The sequence below is a fragment of the Aquarana catesbeiana genome, linkage group LG03 (genome assembly GCF_042186555.1).
Source record: "Aquarana catesbeiana isolate 2022-GZ linkage group LG03, ASM4218655v1, whole genome shotgun sequence".
In the NCBI taxonomy this organism is placed as follows: Eukaryota; Metazoa; Chordata; class Amphibia; order Anura; family Ranidae; genus Aquarana; species Aquarana catesbeiana.
In genome coordinates, this window is record NC_133326.1 from 624706374 (window position 1) to 624728290 (window position 21917).

At 41.9% G+C, this 21917-nt stretch overlaps 1 protein-coding gene across 3 annotated transcripts in view; it reads left to right on the top strand.

Annotated features, from left to right (window-relative positions):
* The window catches only part of PCP2 (Purkinje cell protein 2), an 87860-nt gene extending 69950 nt beyond the window's left edge, over positions 1–17910 (top strand). The window contains exon 5 of one of the 3 annotated variants that reach the window (XM_073622374.1): positions 12947–17910. In XM_073622374.1, coding sequence (XP_073478475.1) covers positions 12947–13072 — 126 coding nt within the window. In that variant the 3' untranslated portion in view covers positions 13073–17910. Of the gene's footprint in view, positions 1–432; positions 586–12946 lie in introns of those variants that run through there. The other 2 variants (XM_073622375.1, XM_073622376.1) reach the window with 2 other exon arrangements.
* Positions 17911–21917: the final 4007 nt, after the last annotated feature.

Genomic DNA, 21917 nt, shown 5'->3' on the forward strand with positions numbered 1-21917 from the left:
GACCTAAACCCTATTGAACATCTTTGAGATTAATTACATCAACTTTGAGCCAACCTTTCCATACAACATCAGTACCAGACCTCACAAATCTTCTTTTGGCTGAAAGGGTACAAATTCTCACAAACAATCTCCAAATTCTTGTGGATGGCCTTCTTTCCCAGGAGACTGACACATTAGGAACTATGTGTAGCCACTGTTTCTCCCCTCTATGTGCACTGTGTGTGCAGGGTGTCAGTCACTGCACTATGTATTATTTGATCTATTGCAGAAAAAAAGAGGTAAAACAATTAACTGGTTGTATTTTCTGATTTTTAAAGCCTATCATTTTAAAACAACAGCTTGACTTATAATAAGACCAGTGTTTTTTTCTCCAATTACTAAATTCACTGGTATTCTTTGCACTGTTTACATGTTCCTTTTCTCTCCATTTAGAACAAAGCATAAATGTCAGACTACCTCAATGTCTATTTCTAAGAAGAGAATACAGATCAGCCAAGAGCTTGATTTCCTGAAGGTTCCAAGAACCTGAAATTAGGAAAGCACAACTACCCCGCTTTATTAGCTTGTCCTGCTAAATAAATGTTTTCTGACTCTATAAACATTGTGGCTTATTTTCAGTGGAAAAAAAGCAAAGCCTGATTAAATCAGAAAATGATTAGTAGTTTGTTGTAAGCATCTAAAATCTCAAAATATAATCAGTTAATACATGCGCCTAAATTTGTTGCAATATTAGGGCAACTCATTTTCAAATCTGCAAGTATGCCATATCTAAAACTTCCTACAAGCATTTTGTGATTCACCTGTTTAATCAAAGATCAGTATATGTGAGTAACCAAATCTGCACTGATCACAAGAAAAAGAGGATGGATCATTTTCCAGTGATGACCCTTTTCACACGACAAAAGTAGGGATCGCCCTGATTAAATCAAATCAACTCTCCTGAGAGAATTCTCAGCTAGCCTCTACAGGCAATGTAATATTCTCTAATATCTGTTGGCATCCTTACACCTTCTGTTACAAGGTACTATACCCCATCCCACAGCTCTCAAAAACAGAGCTCAGAGTCGCCAGTTAGATAAATGGTGGCCAACGTACTGAATATAGTGGTCCTTTAGTTTGGTTCTTAACACAAGGGTTTAACACAAGGGCATTGCTAGGATTGTGAAAAACCTGGGACACCCTTGGGTACCCAAAGGTGAGGTATGGTTGATGTGGCTAAATTGTGCTAATACTGGGTGGTCTTAAAGAAGTATACTCACTGCATACATGGCACGCATATGCCACAGTCATTGTATCTACAAAATATGCTTTAATTACTGTGCCATATTTGATAGTCTAACACAGGGGTCCTCAAACTTTTTAGACAGGGGGCCAGTTCACGGTCCCTCAGACTGTTGGGGGGCCGCACTATAGTTTAAAAAAAATATGAACTAATTCCTATGCACACATCTTATTTGTAGTGCAAAAAAAAAAAACAGGAAAAAACAGTACAATATTTAAAATAAAGAACAATTGTAATCAATATGAACTTATCAGTATTTCACAGACTCCCCTAATTACAGAACCACTCCCAATCACAGACCCCCCCTCCCCATCACAGACTCACCCCATAACAAAGACCCCCCATGACAGATCCCCCCATCACAAAGCCCCCCAACACAAACTCCTCTCCATCACAAAGCCCCACATAACAGATTCCCTCCATAACAGACTCCCCCATATCACATACTTCCCTCATCACAGATACCCCCATAACAGACGCCCCATCACAGACTTTCCCCATAACAGACTCCGCCATCACAGATCCCCCCATATCACAGATCCCCCATCACAGATCCCCCCATATCACAGATCCCCCATCACAGATCCCCCCATATCACAGATCCCCCATCACAGACTCCCCCCATATCACAGACTCCCCCATATCACAGATCCCCCCATATAACAGAGCCCCCCATCAAAGATCCCCCCATATCACAGATCCCCCCCATATCAGACTCCCCCATCACAGATCCCCCATCACAGATCCCCCCATATCAGACTCCCCCATCACAGATCCCCATCACAGATCCCCATCACAGATCCCCCCATCACAGATCCCCCATAACAGAGCCCCCCATATCACAAATCCCCCCATATCACAGATCCCCCCATATCACAGATCCCCCCATATCAGACTCCCCCATCACAGATCCCCCATCACAGATCCCCCCATCACAGATCCCCCCATATCAGATACCCCTATATCACAGATCCCCCCATCACAGATCCCCCATAACAGACTCCGCCATCACAGAGCCCCCCGTATCACAGTCCCCCCCATATCAGACTGCCTCCTATCACAGATGCCCCCCCATCACAGACTCCCCGAATCGATATTACGCTGCCGCCCCTTCTATAATATCACAGCACTCCCACTCCCCTCTGTTACCTGTATCACACAAGACACGAAGCATGGTAGGTCCGGACAAAGGGCGGGACTTTGCAAGTGAAAGACAGGTGATTGATTCCTGGGACCGCCCTGATGCCTAGTAACCAATCACCTGCTTCTTAACACAAAAGGTCCTTTGTCCAGACCTGTCATGTTTCCTGCCCTGTGTGATAAAAGTAGCAGAGGGCAGGGAGAGTGCTGCGATGTTAAAGGGGCAGTCCGCGGGCCGGATAAAAACCGCTGGAGGGCCGAATTCGGCCCGCGGGCCGTAGTTTGAGGACCCCTGGTCTAACACATGTAGAAACCTCCGAACAATCATTAAATATGCTTTTGTGCATACAGCCTACGTTACAGAGGAACTTCATTAAAGTAGTCAGTGACTAATTAGCATCCAGCCACTGTTGAGACAATGAACACTTTGGTCAGGAGTATGTAATGTATATTATAGCCTAAAGAGTTCAGGGGTCAGAAGTATATAATACACTTAGAGTCCAGTGGTCAGGAGTATATAATGTACTTTGAGTGCAGTGAATTGTACAACATAGTTTATTTAGCGCAGGGGTCAAGTATGTGCAATGCACAGAGCTCAGGGGGTCAGGAGTGTCTAACGCACAGAGCCAAAGGCTCAGAATTATATTGGTATAGAGTGCAGGGGTCAGGAGTGTGTAAATAACAGAGCACAGGGCTTAGGAATGTGTAAGGCAGGGGCCCTCCAACTGCGGCCCGCGGGCCGAATCCGGCCCTCCAGCGGTTTTTATCCGGCCCGCGGGCTGCCCCTTTAACATCGCAGCACTCTCCCTGCCCTCTGCTACTTTTATCACACAGGACGGGAAACATGACAGGTCTGGACAAAGGACCTTTTGTGTTAAGAAGCAGGTGATTGGTATCGGGGCGGTCCCAGGAATCAATCACCTGTCTTTCACTTGCAAAGTCCCGCCCTTTGTCCGGACCTACCATGCTTTGTGTCTTGTGTGATACAGGTAACAGAGGGGAGTGGGAGTGCTGTGATATTATAGAAGGGGCGGCAGTGTAATATCGATGAAGGGAGTCTGTGATGGGGGGGCATCTGTGATAGGAGGCAGTCTGATATGGGGGGGACTGTGATATGGGGGGCTCTGTGATGGTGGAGTCTGTTATGGGGGATCTGTGATGGGGGGATCTGTGATATAGGGGTATCTGATATGGGGGGGATCTGTGATGGGGGGATCTGTGATGGGGGATCTGTGATGGGGGAGTCTGATATGGGGGGATTCTGTGATATGGGGGTGATATGGGGGGATCTGTGATATGGGGGGATTTGTGATATGGGGGGCTCTGTTATGGGGGATCTGTGATGGGGGGATCTGTGATGGGGGAGTCTGATATGGGGGGATCTGTGATGGGGGATCTGTGATGGGGGAATCTGATATGGGGGGGATCTGTGATATGGGGGATCTTTGATGGGGGGCTCTGTTATATGGGGGGGATCTGTGATATGGGGGAGTCTGTGATATGGGGGGAGTCTGTGATGGGGGATCTGTGATATGGGGGGATCTGTGATGGGGGATCTGTGATATGGGGGGATCTGTGATGGGGGATCTGTGATATGGGGGGATCTGTGATGGCGGAGTCTGTTATGGGGAAAGTCTGTGATGGGGCGTCTGTTATGGGGGTATCTGTGATGGGGGAAGTATGTGATATGGGGGAGTCTGTTATGGATGGAATCTGTTATGTGGGGCTTTGTGATGGAGAGGAGTTTGTGTTGGGGGGCTTTGTGATGGGGGGATCTGTCATGAGGGGTCTTTGTTATGGGGTGAGTCTGTGATGGGGAGGGGAGGTCTTTGATTGGGAGTGGTTCTGTAATTAGGGGAGTCTGTGAAATACTGATAAGTTCATATTGATTACAATTGTTCTTTATTTTAAATATTGTACTGTTTTTTCCTGTTTTTTTTTTTTTGCACTACAAATAAGATGTGTGCATAGGAATTAGTTCATATTTTTTTTAAACTATAGTGCGGCCCCCCAACAGTCTGAGGGACCGTGAACTGGCCCCCTGTCTAAAAAGTTTGAGGACCCCTGGTGTAAGGTATAGAATGCAGTAATCGGGAGTGTGTAATGCACCAAGTGCAAGGCTTACCAGTGTGTAATACACAGAGCATAGGGCTCAGAGTACTTAACACATTGAGCACAGGGGTCAGGAGTGCGTAACACACAGAGAACATGGGTTAGGAGTCCATAAGGAGAAGAGTGTAGGTGTCAGGGGTACATAACACAAAGAGCTCTGGGCTCAGGAGCACATAAAGCACAGAGTACAGGGGTCAATGCAAGTGGTTGGTAGTTCATAATGCACACAGCACAGGAGTGCATAAGGCACAGAGCACAGGGTATGTAATACACAAAATGCAGGGGTCAGGAGCACATAACACAAAAAGCACAGGGGTCAGGACTGCATAGTGCACAGAGCATAGGGTGCAGAAGTCAAGAGCATGTAACACAGAGTGCAGGGATCACGAGTGTGTAAGGCACAGACTACAAGAGTCAGGAATGCATAAGGCAGAAAACAGGGGTCAGACATATGTAAGGTACTGAGGGAAGAAGCCAGGAATGTGTAATACACAGAATGTGGCAGTTGGGAGTATGTAATTCACACAGCACAAAAGTCAGGAGTATGTAAGGCACAGAGAGCAGAGGCCAAGAGTACATAGCACACAGGGTGCAGGGGTCAGGAGTATTTAAGGTACAGAGCACAAGGCGGTACCTTAAGGTACATAACACAGGGGTCAGGAGTGCATAACACAGAGTTCAGAGGTCATGAATACATAAGGCACAGAGCGCAGGGGTTAGGAAAGAAGAATGCACAGAAGGCAGGGGTCAGGAGTGTGCAACGCATTGCATGCAGGGGTCAGAAGTGTGTAATGCAGAGTGCAGAGGGTGTAAATAACACACTATGCTCAGGCCAGTGTACACAATGAAATCAAAAAATAACCCCCCTTCCAGTACCACTCTCCAGCCCCTAATCCCCCCTGCTAGGCACAGAGATCACTTTTCCACCAAATCTCCCCCAACACAGATCTCTCCACTCCTCCTAGTAAAGAGCTCCCCCCCATCCCCCAATCCCCCCAGTACAGACCCCTACCCCAAAAAAAGGGGGTATGCTGCAGTAGAAAGTTAGAGCTTGGGATCGTCATACAAGAGGCTCCTAGATATCAAAGCCATTACAAATCAGTGTTCTCTTATTTCTGCTCTCTTTAGAAATTAAAGTTGCAACATTTGAATTATTCTCCACAGAGTTTAAGGAGCAGAAGGCAGTGTAATGCATATTTTCCCTTGGCCTTAGAGGAAAGTCAATATATTAAATACCAAAGGGCGAAATGCTGCAAATTAATTTGGGGATTTTGCAGGTGCCTACTATCAATGCCATAATTAATTTGTATTAGGATGCCAATTAATATATTTTTGCCCAATTTTCATAATATTCCCAGGTTCCTGAGGAAGCTAAACTGTGAAATGTATTGAACTGTATGGTCACTCTCACTGTATGGTCTCAAAACAACTGTATGCTATATATGAATATAGGATGATTCTTTTACATGGGACTAACTTTGGTGACATGTGAGAGGTGGCCTACAGGGAAATGGATCTATATCACTATGTGCTATTATATCACTCTTGTTATTATTGATGGAAGACACCTGTAAAATTCCAATATTTATTGGTAATTATTTTTGGTTTTGTGATGAGATGTGATGCCCCTGGATGTGTTGATGAAGGGATCTTGGATTGCCCAAACATGTGGAAGAGGCTGTTTCGAATTTAAGAAGATCTAAAATGAATTGCACAACAGGGAGACATTTGTGTTACTATCTGCAGCTTTGGAACTGTCCCTGGCTGCACATCCATATATGCAGCACATCATCGCTTGTCCCCAGGAAGATGTTATAAACCTATGGGAGTCATTGCCATTGATACATTCACAGTATGCAAGAGCTTAATACAGACCATTAAATAGCAGATTTACCTCTTGGGAAACAGGGAGAGGAATTTCTCTGAATGGCCATAATCTATAAGAAAGGCAGAGATAACATAATCTATAATAGAACCCAGAGGGAATCAAATGTAGGCCATGATAGGGGTGACTGATCATGTGAAATCCTAAATCCTGCAAAAATGAAAAAAAAAGCTCAATGTTTGTTACGATATAAAATGCAGATGTACCAATTGACACATAAAGTAATTTATAGACACAAATTTAATATTTAGAACCTCTTTGCTGTATTAGTGTAAATGCATATCAATTTAGGGGAATGGTGCGCTCATTCCACCAGTGTAAAATAAATAAAAAAAGACAATATCATTTGTCATTTACAACAAAAGTAATGTATACGTGAATAAACATAAAAGTGATATGTGATAAGTGATGAATAATTAAATGTAATTGTTCCACATAATAATATAATGATAAATTGGGATCCTCCTTTAAACTTTGTACTTCTTTAAGTGCCTCCTCACGGTAAACTTCAGTGATAAATACCACCACCCCCACCACCAGGTGAATTGCCCGCTCACCTTAGGAAGCGACTCCACTGAGTCTAATCATGCCTTTTGGCTGGTTTATCTTTAATGTTCCTGACGAGGGAAACACGCCACTGCGTCTTGGTCTCTTTAAGTCTCCTCCAATGGAATGGACAAACTACTTCAAACGACACCAGAAGTGATTTTTTTTTTTTTTTTAATAAGTTTTTATTGAAAAACATGATGTACACAAATAGGAGAAGATACATGTAGACATCATAGTGTGTGCAGATATTTTCAACATTAACATCGTATCATCTCAGAAAAAGGTAATCTATGTAAATTAAGTTCCTTATCATAAGCGCTATGACAACTGAAAAAGCAGTGACCTTAGTCAAAAACACTAAATCCTGTCACATTTTTGGTATAAAGAATAAAAAGAAAGAAAAAAAAGAAAAAGAAAAAAAAGAGGGAGAGATAGAAAGAGAGAGCGAAAAGCAGTGTAAAGGAGTAAGGGAGGGTGGTAAGGGACTGCCGTCTGCCTCAGGAGGGTCCACGTTACATTAAAGCTCAACATATGTTGTATATTTAACTTGACTCCATAATTTCCGCATAGGCGGTTGTGTATTTAAAGGCAAACCAGCAGGACCATATTTTTTTCTTCGGTTCAGAATTTTTTTTATTGGAGTAGGTTAGATCCTCCATATAGTACAGATGATCTACTTCCCTCAACCATTGGCGTAAGGAAGGTATTTTAGCAGTTTTCCAAAACTTAGGGATAAGAGCTTTAGCGGCATTTAATAGATGCGGGGTAATCGACTTTTTATATGATCCCGCTGATTCGCCTGTACAGTGTAAAAGGACATACCAAGGGTCATTAGGGACCTCAGAACCCTGAATCTCCCTAATCCAGTAAAAGATAGTAAGCCAATAAGGTCTTATCAGAGGACAATACCACCAGATGTGAGCGTGTGATGCAATATCCCCACAGCCACGCCAGCACAGTGGTGATTTTTGAGGGAAGAGTTTGTGTAAGGTTGCTGGTGTGTAATGCCATCTGGTCAGCAGTTTGTAATTAACCTCTGCGGTTTTAGAGGCAATCGAGGTTGATTGGGTTAACAGGAGGATGGAAGATTTCTCCTGATCTGTCAGATTCTTGTTCAAGTCCCTCTCCCAGTTGTAAAGAAATGTGGGATAGTTAGCAGAGGTAAGAGAACCCAATGCTTGATAGAAGTAAGAAGCGGTCTATCTACCGGCAGGTCTCCCACAAATGCTGCTTCAATCGGTGATAAGCTGGATGTATTGCGTAAAGGTTTTGGAAGGGACTGAATTGCAGATATCTCCACTGGTCCATTAGTGATGGGGATGGCGTTGATTTGAGCAGTGATAGTGGTACAATATTTGAAGCATCTACGACTTGATGTAGTTGAATATTATTCCCGAGGTTCAATGAGTGAAGTCTGGGGTCAATATTTCCCGGTGGGAAGTAGTTGTGCCCAGTCAGAGGCATAAGGGGGGAGTTGTATAACCACTTCTGAGTTCTGTGTAGCAAGTCCCAGCATGCAAAAGTGGATCGAGTGAGTGGGGATGTAGTTGAAGGTAGGGATCGAAATTTACAAGGAATCCAGACCAGTTTGTAGAGATCATTGCCCCCTAGTGTCATCTCAAGTGACACCCAGAGTTTTGATGCCTTGTTGTATTTCCAATCTGAAATCCTTGATAGGATTGCTGCCGAATAATATCGCTTAATGTCCGGTAAAGCTAAACCTCCAAATTTCTTAGGTCTAAACAGCACTGATCTGGAAAAACTTGGGTTACGTCTGTTCCAAACATATCTGCTTATAATTTTCATTACACATTTGAAAAAACCAGATGGGATTTGGAAAGGTATCATTTGGAACAAAAATAGCAACCTGGGCAGTATATTCATTTTGATCACACTGATCTTCCCTAGCCAAGAGTGTGCAAGATGCGACCATTTTTGTAAATCTGTTTTAAGTGTATTAAGGAGTGGCATGAAATTAGCATGAAATAGAGATGACAGGTTAGGGGTCAGAGATATTCCGAGATATTTCATTGCTGTTCTCTGCCAAGTAAATGAAAATGATTTCTGAAGATTGCTAGCTGTCTCTTGGGGGACTGTAATATTTAATATTTCGGATTTGGACATATTGATCTGGAAATTTGAGATTTGATTATATGTGGAAAAGGCTTGCATCAGATTGGGTAAGGTAATTATAGGTTGTTGGACATAGAATAAAATATTGTCCGCATATGCAACGTATTTATGTTCAAAATTGCCTATCGTAATGCCATGAATGTTTGGGTTGTGCCGAATTGTTGATAAGAAAGGTTCAAGTGAGAGGGCGAATAAAATAGGTGAAAGAGGACAGCCTTGACGCGTGCCATTGTGAAGGGTAAATGATTCACTTAAAGTACCATTTATTCTCAATTGCGCCGTAGGATAGTTATATAGGGCAGATATCTGACTTAAGAGAGAGGGGCTGATACCTAAATGGGATAAGGTCGCCAGCAAGAACTCCCAGTCCACCCTGTCAAACGCTTTTTCAGCATCTGTTGATAACAACAGGGTGGGCTGGGAGGTATCGCAAACATGTGCAATCAATGAGAGGGTACGCAGGGAGTTGTCTCGGGCTTCCCTACCGGGGATAAAGCCTGTTTGTTCCGTAGAGACCCATTTCGGTATTAAAGGGAGGAGTCTATTTGCTATTAATTTTGCGTAAAGTTTAGCGTCCAAATTCAAAAGGGAAATGGGGCGATAACTACCACAAACGCTCGGATCTTTTCCTGCTTTCGGGATAACAGTAATGTGAGCATGTAGGGTTTCTGGCCTAAAGGAGTCCCCCGAGGGAATCGAGGTGGCGTATTTAACTAGGTTCGGGAGCAAAATATCGGCGAATGAGCGGTAATATGTGGTTGTTAAGCCATCTGGGCCTGGAGCCTTACCGTTGGCCATGGTCTTAAGAGCTTTATGAAACTCTTCAGTGGTAAATTCCCCGTCTAGGGTAGCTAAAATATCTTCCGGCAGTTTAGGAAGATTGGCTTGTTGCAGGTAATCTTGTATAAGGCGGCTGCGGGACTCCTGATCAGGGATATGGTGGTGTACATTATATAGCTGCTGATAAAACTTTCTAAATTCTGCGGCTATGGCAGGGGTGTGATGTACTATCTCAGCTGTTTTAGTTTTAATTTTAGGTATAAAACTCGTAGCCTTTTTTTGTTGGAGGGAACGAGCCAGCAATCTACCAGGCTTATTGCCCCATTCGTACATACGGTGAGCAATTATGCAAAATTGTTGTTTTTGTGCAACATGGAAAAGGTTTTTTAAATCTTCCCTCTTGCTAGTTAATTCTACCAACACAGACTTTGAGAGGCTTAATTTGTGTTGTCGCTCAAGGGCATTTATATCCCGGATAAGTTCTAGTTGCTGACTCGTTCGCTCTTTTTTTTTTCCTAGTACCTAACTCGATAAATTTCCTGCGGACAAAGGCCTTATGGGCCTCCCATATCGTGCCCGGGGAAACATCTGGGCTAGTGTTCTCCTGAAAATAAAATTTCAGATCCTTTGCAAGCATTGTTTTGTCAATTTCTTCTGTCAGTAAATTATCATTTAACTTCCAGTTTATTCTTTTAGGTGGGATAGATGGGACCTGTAATTTAAGCACAATCGGGGCATGGTCAGAGAGAGTAGATGTATCAATATGTGAGTCTATCATCAAGGGAAGGTGCTGGTGACTGACAAAAAAATAATCAATACGCGAGTAGGAATGATGTAAGTTTGAAAAGTGTGTGTAGTCTCTCATCTGAGGGTGTAAGATTCTCCACACATCCATCAGCTGAGCGTTATGTAGGCGCTTACGTATAAACGTTAAACGCGCATGTGAGATGCAGGCTTTGCCAAGAGATGTGTCCATTAATGGTTCAAGGGGAACATTAAAGTCTCCCGAGAGGAGGACACATCCCTGCGCAAACTCCGTTAGTTTCTTAAGAGTGCCCGTCAAGAAAGTAACCTGATCTCGATTGGGGGCATATAGCGTAGCTAAGGTGCACGGCATACTGCCCAGGTTGCCTCTTATAAATAAAAATCGTCCCAAAGGATCACTAACCATGGAGTCAAATTTAAACAGAGTATCCCTGCGGAGTCCAATGGCCACACCTTTCGACTTGTTTACATCAGTCAGGCTGTAGAACCATGTAGGGTAATTCGGGAGAAGAGTTTGACCGAAGTAGTGTGTGTGAGGTGGGTCTCCTGCAGGAAGACAATGTCCGCCCGCAGACGATCCAACTCTCGGAATAGGTTATGTCTCTTACCTGGTGCATAGAGACTGCGCACATTAAGTGAAATCAAATTGAGTTTAGCCATTGACTACATCAGGGAACGCTTGTTCAGTGCACTCTCCACATCCAACCGATCCGAGGCAGACAACAGAGGGGTGTAAAAGAAGGGAGAAAAAGGAGAAAAGGAGAGAAAAAGAACAAAAGACAAAAGGTAAAAAGAATGTGTTAACAATCATTTTGACACCAGAAGTGATGTCACCGACTCCTCCCTCCCTATGGCAGGAGTCGGTGACGTCCCTTCTGGTGTCACTTGACGTGGTGAGTAGAGCCTCTCAGTATATAATTTTTTTGGCTGTATACAAGATGATAACTGTGTGAGTGGGAAATGTTTAGTCTAAACACCTTCATTTATACAATTTTGCGTGATAAAAGCTTTCTTTTTACTGTGAGCCACTCCAGAGAAGTAGTCTGTCTATTCCATCGGAGGAGACATAAAAAGACCAAGACGCAGAGGCGTGTTTCCCCATCAGGAACATGAAAGATAAACCAGCCAAAAGGCATGATTAGACCCAGTGTGGTCGCTTCCTAATCAATAATAGAAGAAATGGCTGCACTCCATAGTCGATCAAAATTATTTTATTTAGAACTTCCCAAGCGTTGACAAAAACAGAGAGCCGGTAGACGCGTTCGTCACTAAGCACACCTGAAGTGTGTGAAACGCATCTACCAGCTCTCTGTTTTTGTCAACACTTGGGACGTTCTAAATAAAAAAATTTTGATCAACTATGGAGTGCAACAATTTCTTCTATTATTGATTGCATGCGGAGGCGAGCCGGGACGGGCACCCGTACAGATCACCAGGCTTCTTGTCTCACCTGGAGCAGCGGGTCTTCTTGTTTCGGTGGTCGCTTCCTAAGGTGAGCAGGCAATTCTCCTAGTTGTGGAGGTGGTGGTATTTATCACTGACGTTTACCGTGAGGAGGCACTTAAAGAAGCACAAAGTTTAAAAGAGGATCTCAATTTATCGTTATATTATTATGTGGGATAATTACATCTAATTATTCCTCACTTATCACATATCATTTTTATGTTTGTTCACGTATACATTACTTTTGTTGTATATGACAAATTATATTGTCACATTTTTTATTTGTTTAACACTAGTGAATGAGTGCACCATTCCCCTAAATTGATATTTATGTTAGTGTAAGATCACTGTTTAAATTGTGCAGCTGTTCTGCGTGTTGTAACGGCAAATAACATAACATAGCAGCGCTTTAGTAATTGTTACATAGTGTAAAAGCATACCTCCCAACTTTGAGATAGGAATGAGGGACACCCATTAGCAAAGTATGTAGGGATAGGCACCCTTAAAGGAGAGTTATACAAAAAAAGAAGATAAGTTAAACCCACAAGTGCTTTTTTTTTACCACTACTATTCCTTTATATTGGCTTTTGAAATTTACAAATGCAGCAATTTAGAAATTGGATGAAAGGTTTAGCACTGGGAAACACTTTTTTAAAGATATAAAGTGCATTTTATATACAACTATATTGATCCGATCAAAATGAGGGACAAATGAGGAGGACAGAGGGACTTTGTTCCAAATCAGGGACAGTCCCTCAAAATCAGGGACAGTAGGCAGCTATGGTAAATGCAGTGTTTGCACTATCTATGCAGTGTATTATCAGTTTATCACTGACCCTGGTTCTATTTCTTTTCAGGATGCAGAAGCCCCTGCCATTCAGTTTTCTGGTGGAGATGATTATTTCAGCTTCATCAATCAAGTCCATAGTAAGCACCTTGAAAAACTGCTGAAGAATCCAGGAGGTCGAAATCAGAAGTCATAAAGACCCCAGGCACACTTCAGCTGAACTATGAACTTGTATGCACCTAGTGTGAAGATTTTGATGATGCCAACATGGGAATATGCATTAAGAAACCACAAGTTCATGGCAGGGTGAACCACTGGAACCTTTGTCTTATTACCACTTTATTTTAGTGTCCCCAATGGGGCGAATTGACAAAAGAAAGATATTAGAATTAATTTTCCTATTTTTCTTGCATGTAGCATGCCTGACAGTTCAGCTACTAAAGTCTATACCCTCCCTATGGGCAGCAAGCTCTCATGAACCAGTTCTTTTATTCAATCTCCTTCCTATCAGTGTTGTAGACCACCATGGCATGCTTTGGGTGTTAAGTCACGATGGGGTTGATTTACTTAACTGGAGAGTGCAAAATCTGGGTGCTGCTCTGCAAAGAAACTAATCAGCTTCCAGTTTTTTTTTGTCAAAGTTTAATTGAACAAGCTGAAGTTAGAAGCTGATTGGCTACCATGCACAACTGCACCAGATTTTGCACTCTCCAGTTTTAGTAAATCAACACCTATGCGGCATTAATTGGGCATTACTCTGGCTTGTTACTGGCATGGTATGACTTATAATCATGATAATCATAATCATATAGTCATGCCCAATGAATGCAACAAAACAACTTAGTACCCAATGTTAAAAAATTAGGTAAAAGTAATGCCTGAATCTTTCATTGAGAGCATCTCAGAACACTAGTAAAAAGTGGTCAATAGGTTTTATCACTAAAAGGTTGGTGTGGACGCATTATTTCTTATATCTGAGTCTCTCTGTACTATAGAACACACTGTTAAATGCATACTGTGAAGATGTATAACAATGGATTGTTGGTGTAACACAGATGTTCTCCACAGGTGGTAGGTGTACATTGGTAGGTACCCCTGACAGGTTCAGGGGTGATTGTATAAGTAAAATATATTGTTTTAGTGAGAGTAATAGCAAATGAAAAGTTTTGGTTTAAACATACATTTGTGCTAAAAAAAAGTTTGTGAACCCTTTGGAAATATCCGGATTTCCAAATGAATGGTCTGGTCCTCAACTAAGCCACATTTACAAATAACCACAATCTGCTTAAACTAATCAAATATAAACTGTATTTTCTTAAGTCTTTATTTGACACATTGGTTAGACATGTACAGTCCAGGGTGGATAATTATGTGAACCCTTATATTTAGTAAATATTTGAACCACTTTTAGAAGCAATAAACTGCACCAAATGCTTCTTGTAGCTGCTGATAAAGACTTGCACAAGAATTAGGAGGGACGAGTGTCAATTTTACATGGCGGGGATGAGCCACAACCATGATACAAAAGTTCAGCTTGCGGTAGCAGTGTAGCCCCATTCACTTACATGGGAGAGTTTGACAGCCGGTGCCACCCATCAAACTTTTCATATAGTAATAAAATTGCTGTGGCAATATGTATGCACCCTAGCTGCACCATTTCCACTTGCAGGTGAGTGGTTGGGGGGGGGGGCAATAAAAACATGGATTAACCAGCTGTTTTCACTGCCCAATTGCCGCCTGTGTGAAAGGAGCACGAAAGGTCTTAAATTCCAACCATGAATATGATGCACATAAGACTCACAACTTGAACTTTCAAAGATGCAGAAATAGAGAACTATAAGCATTAGCAAAACTATTTTTTCAATTTGGTTAGAGTAACCCAGATAGCAAGGATAACTTGCCACAATTTTTGGCAGTGTTGAATTGTAAGTCTGTTAACTTGCTGCACATTTTCACTGGCAAGTTTCACACTTGCAGAGCACTTGAAGCACAAGTTCTAGTTGACACTTTTCCAATTTGTAGCAAATTTGCGTGGCGAGTCTCTAGCAAGTTGCAATGGTGAGTCTACCTACAGCAAGAGCTCTGCAAGTCTACAGCATGAAAATTTAGCCACAGTGACCCCTGTGGTGGGATGACTATTGCTCCACATAGCCAAACTTGCAGCAGACTTACAGAATGTTTGCAAAGAAAGTTAATCTGAAGTCACGCAATTTGGACTTGCTGCAATTGTGCAACAAACTTGTGAACCCTGGAAAGTCTAGCAATAGCTTAGCAAGTCATTTGCAAACTTGCAGCACAATTGCTTGCTATCTGGTAAGAGGGGGCTATAATCCCTGTCAGATTTTTTTCGCAATCCGTGTCCCATTGCAGAAATTTTCCATCAGTTTCTGACCCATAGTCGAACAGGAAGTGAGTGGAAATCTGCAAATTGAGGGAATTCCTTGGGGACCCCCAGGTCACCAGAACCAGTGTCCCCATTGGAAGATTTCCCCTCTATTACTTTTCTGGGGATACCCCAAAATGTGGGATTTTCTGTTACTTTCACTTTTAATGATAGTGGTAAACAGGACAAATAGAGAGGGTGAATCTTCTTAACAGGGGCACAGACAGCAATACAAACTGACAGGCATTCTAATCCCTCTTCACTATATCCAAAACTTAAAAAAAAGCCCTTACTGCTGCTCCATTAACTGGAATGTAAGAAAATTTGGGAGATGTAACAACTAAACAACCTGAAACACAGGTCTGATGTCTGAACAACATCTCAACTGGCCTGATGTTTGAACCTCCAGAAATCAGATTTTATTCTGTTGTTTGTTTAGGCCTGTGTTTCAGGTTGTTTTCTTGGAACATCTCCCAACTTTTCTTAAGTTTCAGTTGATGGACCAAGCATGCCCTTGTAAAATTTCCTGATGCAATTTTAAATTAATTGCTCCTTCTAAGTCTTAAGTCAGTTTTAGTTGATGGACCAAGCATGCCCTTTTAGTTTTCTTAACTTTTCTTAAGTTTCAGTTGATGGACCAAGCATTCCCTTGTAGTTTTCTTAACTTTTCTTGAGTTTAAGTTGATGGACCAAACATGCCCTTGTAAAATTTTGTGATGAAATTTTAAATTAATTGCTCCTTCAATGATAGCCAAGTCTAAGGCCCCATACACACTATTAGATTTTCTGCAGATTTTTGTCTTCAGATTTACCAAAACCATGTAGTGCAAGGGCCTGCCTGATTGCATACAAATTGAAATTCTTAAGGTTTTACCTCATATTTTATGGTTTTGGTAAATCTGAAGACAAAATCTGCAGAAAATATAATAGTGTGTATGGGGCTTTAGTCTTGAATCCTTTCATTGTTGGGATGAGGTTTTAATTTGCAATGCTTTTTTCCTTCTGTACTGATGTGGTTAAATGTTCAACAATTCTCTTATTCATTCACAAAACATTATCCCAGGAGCACTGTGAGGCTTCCAGGTGGTCTTCAAAAATTGAAATGAGCAGAAATAGTTTACATTGGGAAGCAATGTTTTTTTTTTTTCTTTTATAGTGAAAATGTGAAGAGAAACTTCGGCAAGTTTATGAGAATCCTGCAGGTCCTTCTCTGTTACTCTAAGATTCTTCATCACCTTTTTCAGCATTGCATGCTGCACAGCTTCATCCCACTCCTAAAGTAATGACAGTACCGCATTTGCTCCATTCATGGACTGCTCACTTTACTGTGGATTAATCAATACCCAGGCCATTAGAAAAGCCTTTGTAACATATTTTCAGGAATTTGTCTTCTAAGGTTCTCTTGTAAGTTCAGAACATTGTCCTTGAAATTGTTCTTGAAAAGAACACACATTGTAAGTAAGCAAATGCTGATTTTGGGGATCTTCAAATTGCACCATTAAACTGTCCACTTTGCAAAGGAAGTTGCACAAGAGAATATTCCCCAAAGTTTAGTTATTGAGTTGAAGCTCTGCTGACTTCCGTCATCCAATCATGTGCCAGCAAACATGCTGTTTTCTTATTTCCCTTGCATATGATCATTCACTAAACTCTGGGGAAAAAAATCTCTTGAAAACTGAACAGCCTGCAGTAGGCCCCTTTGATAAATCAACCTCAATTACTGTAATAGTTTGTTATTATATAAAGGGTCACATCCTTTTCCATCAAGAACTTTGATTGTTTGAGCCATGTTTTTAAAGATAAAACACGGAGCATAAAGATATGATGTACATTTTGTTTCATTTAATAAATAGTTATCCTATGATTATGGTATAGCTGAAGTTCAGACCCCATATTAGGAGTCATTCATGCAGAAATCCAGAACATTTCAAACTTTTTCTCGAAACTGTATGCCTAGAAGGCTTTTATATGTAATTGGGAGTATTGGCCATATACGTACAAATACTTTAGTTAGGTGAGCACAGGGTATTTGTTATCAACTGGTATGTATTTTAATAATTGAAAACATTTATATATCAGACATGTCCTTTGTGAAACACAGGCCTTTATTTACAAAGGAAAGGAGTTATGAACAATGCAATTAAATACAAGGCAATAGCAACCAATCATAAACAATTTTACATTGTTTTGTGTGTCCTAAACTGATGAAAGCTGTAATCTGATTGGTGACTGCAAGCTACTGCACTTTTCTTGTTTGATATGCACCATATTGTTTGTTGGTAAAAACAGGTTTGTGAGTTTGTCAATAAATCACAATTCACTTTACGGGTGTACTTGTCTACTCAATGATAATAGAGAAGAAAAATCTGCATATCTCTTCAATGGGGCCTCACACAGCAATAAAATATTGTAATTTTGTTCTGCCCCACTTTCGTGTAATTTTTCTGTGGTGGTTTACAGGCACTACAACCATCTCCTCCATTTAGCGCTAGCTAATTCAGCCCTAACTAGACCCTCCCTGTTTCTTCCATGTTCCCTTAGTGTGTTAGTTATTTGCAGAGACGGGGCTTAGGAAAATTATTGTCTTCATATGTTTCAAAAAAGGCTGGAAAAACATCCTCTGTACTGCTCTGTCCCACTCTATTGTTGAAGTAAAATGATGTTGGCTTCAACTTCTGTGTCTTACTGAATAGTTAAACTGCCTGTGGTTGGTGCTAAGTCAGCAGGTGACTATGCTCTCTGTACAGACTGGGGTATGTTAGTGAATAATTTGGCATTTGAAGCAGAACAAATCCTTTTCTGCTTAATCCAAAACTAAAAAAGTTTTAGCTGCTCCACACAGTGGTTCCTTTGTTGGGCCCCTACATCACTACTGTACTCTGTAGTAACGTAGGGGTCAGGGTAAGGAACTGGAGGGAAGGGGACTAGGTATCCTACAGTCAAGAAAGTGACAGGTGCACAAAAAATGCACATTTGATGTTCAATAAAAATTTATAGAGAGCTTTAAAAAAGTTTTTTGGCCCATCTCCATGATGGAATCTACTATAGTTGTCTTTCATAAGGAAGGAAACAATTTATCACAGCCCTCTTAGTATAGGCCAATTTTAATTGCTAATGGCTGATATTAAATTGCTGGCTAGGATACTGGCTACTAAACTGAATAAAGTTATATGGAACATTCATCCGGGCCAGTCCAACTTCATACCAGACAGTGAATAAAGTTTAAAAACAAAGCAGCAAGGTGGGACTTTGAAGCGCGAGGTGGGTAGAGCCAAGCGCCTCCATCCCGACAATTTGAACAAAAAAGACAGAACAGGTGGGACTTTATATGAGGCATGCACCCCAGGAGATAACACGATAACGATGAATATGGCAGGTAACCAGAATAATGCAATAGAACCAAAAACGTTGCATAGAAGTATCACATGACATCAATTGGCATTAAATGATTTAAAGCGGTTGTATACCTTTTTTTTAACTTTTACCTACAGGTAAGCCTATAATAAGGCTTACCTGTAGGTAAAAAAAATATCTCCTAAACCTGTACTGCAGCGGCGCATGCGCACAGGGGATTCTCGGCTGAAAGCCGGCAGCCGCCGGACTTTGCCGGAAAAAAAGTCTCCCTCGCGCATGCGCGGGAGTGACGACATCGCGGCTCCGGCCACTCACAGCGCCGGAGCCGCGATACCCAGAAGGCACGCCGAGGGGAAATGTCAGCTCCCTCGGCGTGGACTGGGTGAGATGCTGGCGCCTCATTCTAAGGTAAGTATCTCATAATGAGCTAGTATGCGGTGCATACTAGCTCATTATGCCTTTTCCCTTACAGGTGTAGGGAAAAAAAAAAAAGACAGCGGGTTTACTACCGCTTTAATTATATATAAAATGGCAGAAGTAAAAATAATATCATACTGTAAGTACTATAAAACCCGAATTTATTGGAGACAAGTCTCCAATAGTATAGATAATATAACAAAATTACAATTAATAACATGATTAGTTCATACTGTAAATACTGTAGAAAACAAATTCATTAAGGGCAATTCTCTATGATAGATAATTAAATCCTTGGTTAATTGATAAAATCCAATTGATATGTAAGGTAAAGTAATGATGCAGATGTAGACATAAGGGGGCGACTATTGGCTCACAATCCCATATTAAAGCGACATAATTGGTTCATACTGTAAACATTGTAGATAACCAAATTCACTGAAGCGTGTCTCCATGGTAAATAATTATAGTTGTAATTAATTGGTACAGTCCAGTTGGTATATAAGGTAGTAAATGGTGATAAAATAGTGAAGAAGAAAGGGCATCTATTGGCTCAACGCGTTTCGTGGCGAATGCCACTCTTCAGGAGCAGGTATGAGGTAGGTGTCTATAAATATTAAAAACATAAGTATTGATAAAAACACAGTTCCATCTGTTCTGTCTTTTTTGTTCTTACCAGACAGGTCTTCCAGTCTTAATATGAGACGAGTATTTCTAAACCTACAGGTTCCAAACCTGTAGGGATCAAGGACCTTGCTCTCCCTTGACGGTGCCAAAGCTTTTGACAGCATCGAGTGGCACTATTTCTGGCAGGTACTGGTGGTTTTTCAATTTGGCCCATCATTTGCATATTGGGTGAGACCGCTTTACTCAGCGTCTAAAACATGGGTGCAAAATAATAATGACTGCTCAGAACTTTTTTCTGGCCAGGGGGACATGATAGGGGAGTCCACTGTCGCCCCTACTCTTTGTGTGTGCTATGGAGCCCCTACTGATAGCAGTTAGAGCCTCCTCATTTATTTGTGGCTTTCAGAGGCATACTAGGGAGGAGAAAATAGCATTATATGCCAATGATGTCCTACTTTTTCTGGGAGATAGTCAGACCTCCCTGTCGGCTGTGATGAATATGATAATTGATTTTGTCTCTTTTTCAGGCCTGACCATTAATTGGGATAAATCCACCCTCCTGTCAGTAGATACACTTATAGGGCCCTTTCCCCCATGTGCACAACATATACAGATTGTGGAAAAGTTTAGATGTACACATGATGAGACATCCCAAGCAATATATATATATATATATATATATATATATATATATATATATATATATATATAGATATAGATATATCACATGGTCCTAAGTATTCAGACCCTTTGCTCAGTATTTAATAGAAGCACCATTTTGATCTAACACAGCCATGAGTCTTTTTGGGAAAGATGCAACAAGTTTTTCACACCTGGATTTGGGGATCCTCTGCCATTCCTCCTTGCAGATCCTCTCCAGTTCTGTCAGGTTGGATGGACAGCCATTTTTAGGTCTCTCCAGAGATGCTCAATGGGGTTTAAGTCAGGGCTCTGGCTGGGCCATTCAAGAACAGTCACGGAGTTGTTGTGAAGCCACTCCTTCGTTATTTTAGTTGTGTGCTTAGGGTCATTGTCTTGTTGGAAGGTAGACCTTCGGCCCAGTCTGAGGTCCTGAGCACTCTGGAGAAGGTTTTCATCCAGGATATCCATGTACTTGGCCGCATTCATCTTTCCCTCGATTGCAACCAGTCGTCCTGTCCCTGCAGCTCAAAAACACCCCCACAGCATGATGCTGCCACCACCATGCTTCACTGTTGGGATTGTATTGGACAGGTGATGAGCAGTGCCTGGTTTCCTCCACACTTACCGCTTACGCCCTGTACACATGGTCGGACATTGATCGGACATTCCGACAACAAAATCCATGGATTTTTTCCGACGGATGTTGGCTCAAACTTGTCTTGCATACACATGGTCACACAAAGTTGTCGGAAAATCCGATCGTTCTGAACGCGGTGACGTAAAACACGTACGTCGGGACTATAAACGGGGCAGTAGCCAATAGCTTTCGTCTCTTCGTTTATTCTTAGCATGCGTGGCACTTTGTGCGTCGGATTTGTGTACACACGATCGGAATTTCCGACAACGGATTTTATTGTCGGAAAATTTTATAGCAAGCTCTCAAACTTTGTTTATAGGAAATTCCTATGGAAAATGTGTGATGGAGCCTACACACGGTCGGAATTTACTACAACAAGGTCCTATCACACATTTTCCATCGGAAAATCCTATTGTGTGTACAGGACATTAGAGTTAAGGCCAAAAATTCTATCTTGGTCTCATCAGACCAGAGAATCTTCTTTATCACCATCTTGGAGTCCTTAAGGTGTTATTTAGCAAACTCCATGCGGGCTTTCATGTGTCTTGCACTGAGGAGAGGCTTCCGTCGGGCCACTCTGCCATAAAGCCCCGACTGGTGGAGGGCTGCAGTGATGGTTGACTGTCTACAACTTTCTCCCATGTCCCGACTGCAGCTCTGGAGCTCAGCCACAGTGATCTTTGGGTTCTTCTTTACCTCTCTCACAGAGGCTCTTCTCCCCCGATAGCTCAGTTTGGCCGGACGGCCAGCTCTAGGAAGGGTTCTGATCGTCCCAAACGTTTTCCATTTAAGGATTATGGAGGCTACTGTGCTCGAACCTTAAGTGCAGCAGAATTTTTTTTGTAACCTTGGCCACATCTGTGCCTTGCCACAATTCTGTCTCTGAGCTTTTCAGGCAGTTCCTTTGACCTCATGATTCTCATTTGCTCTGACATGCACTGTGATTTGTAAGGTTTTATATAGATAGGTGTGTGGCTTTCC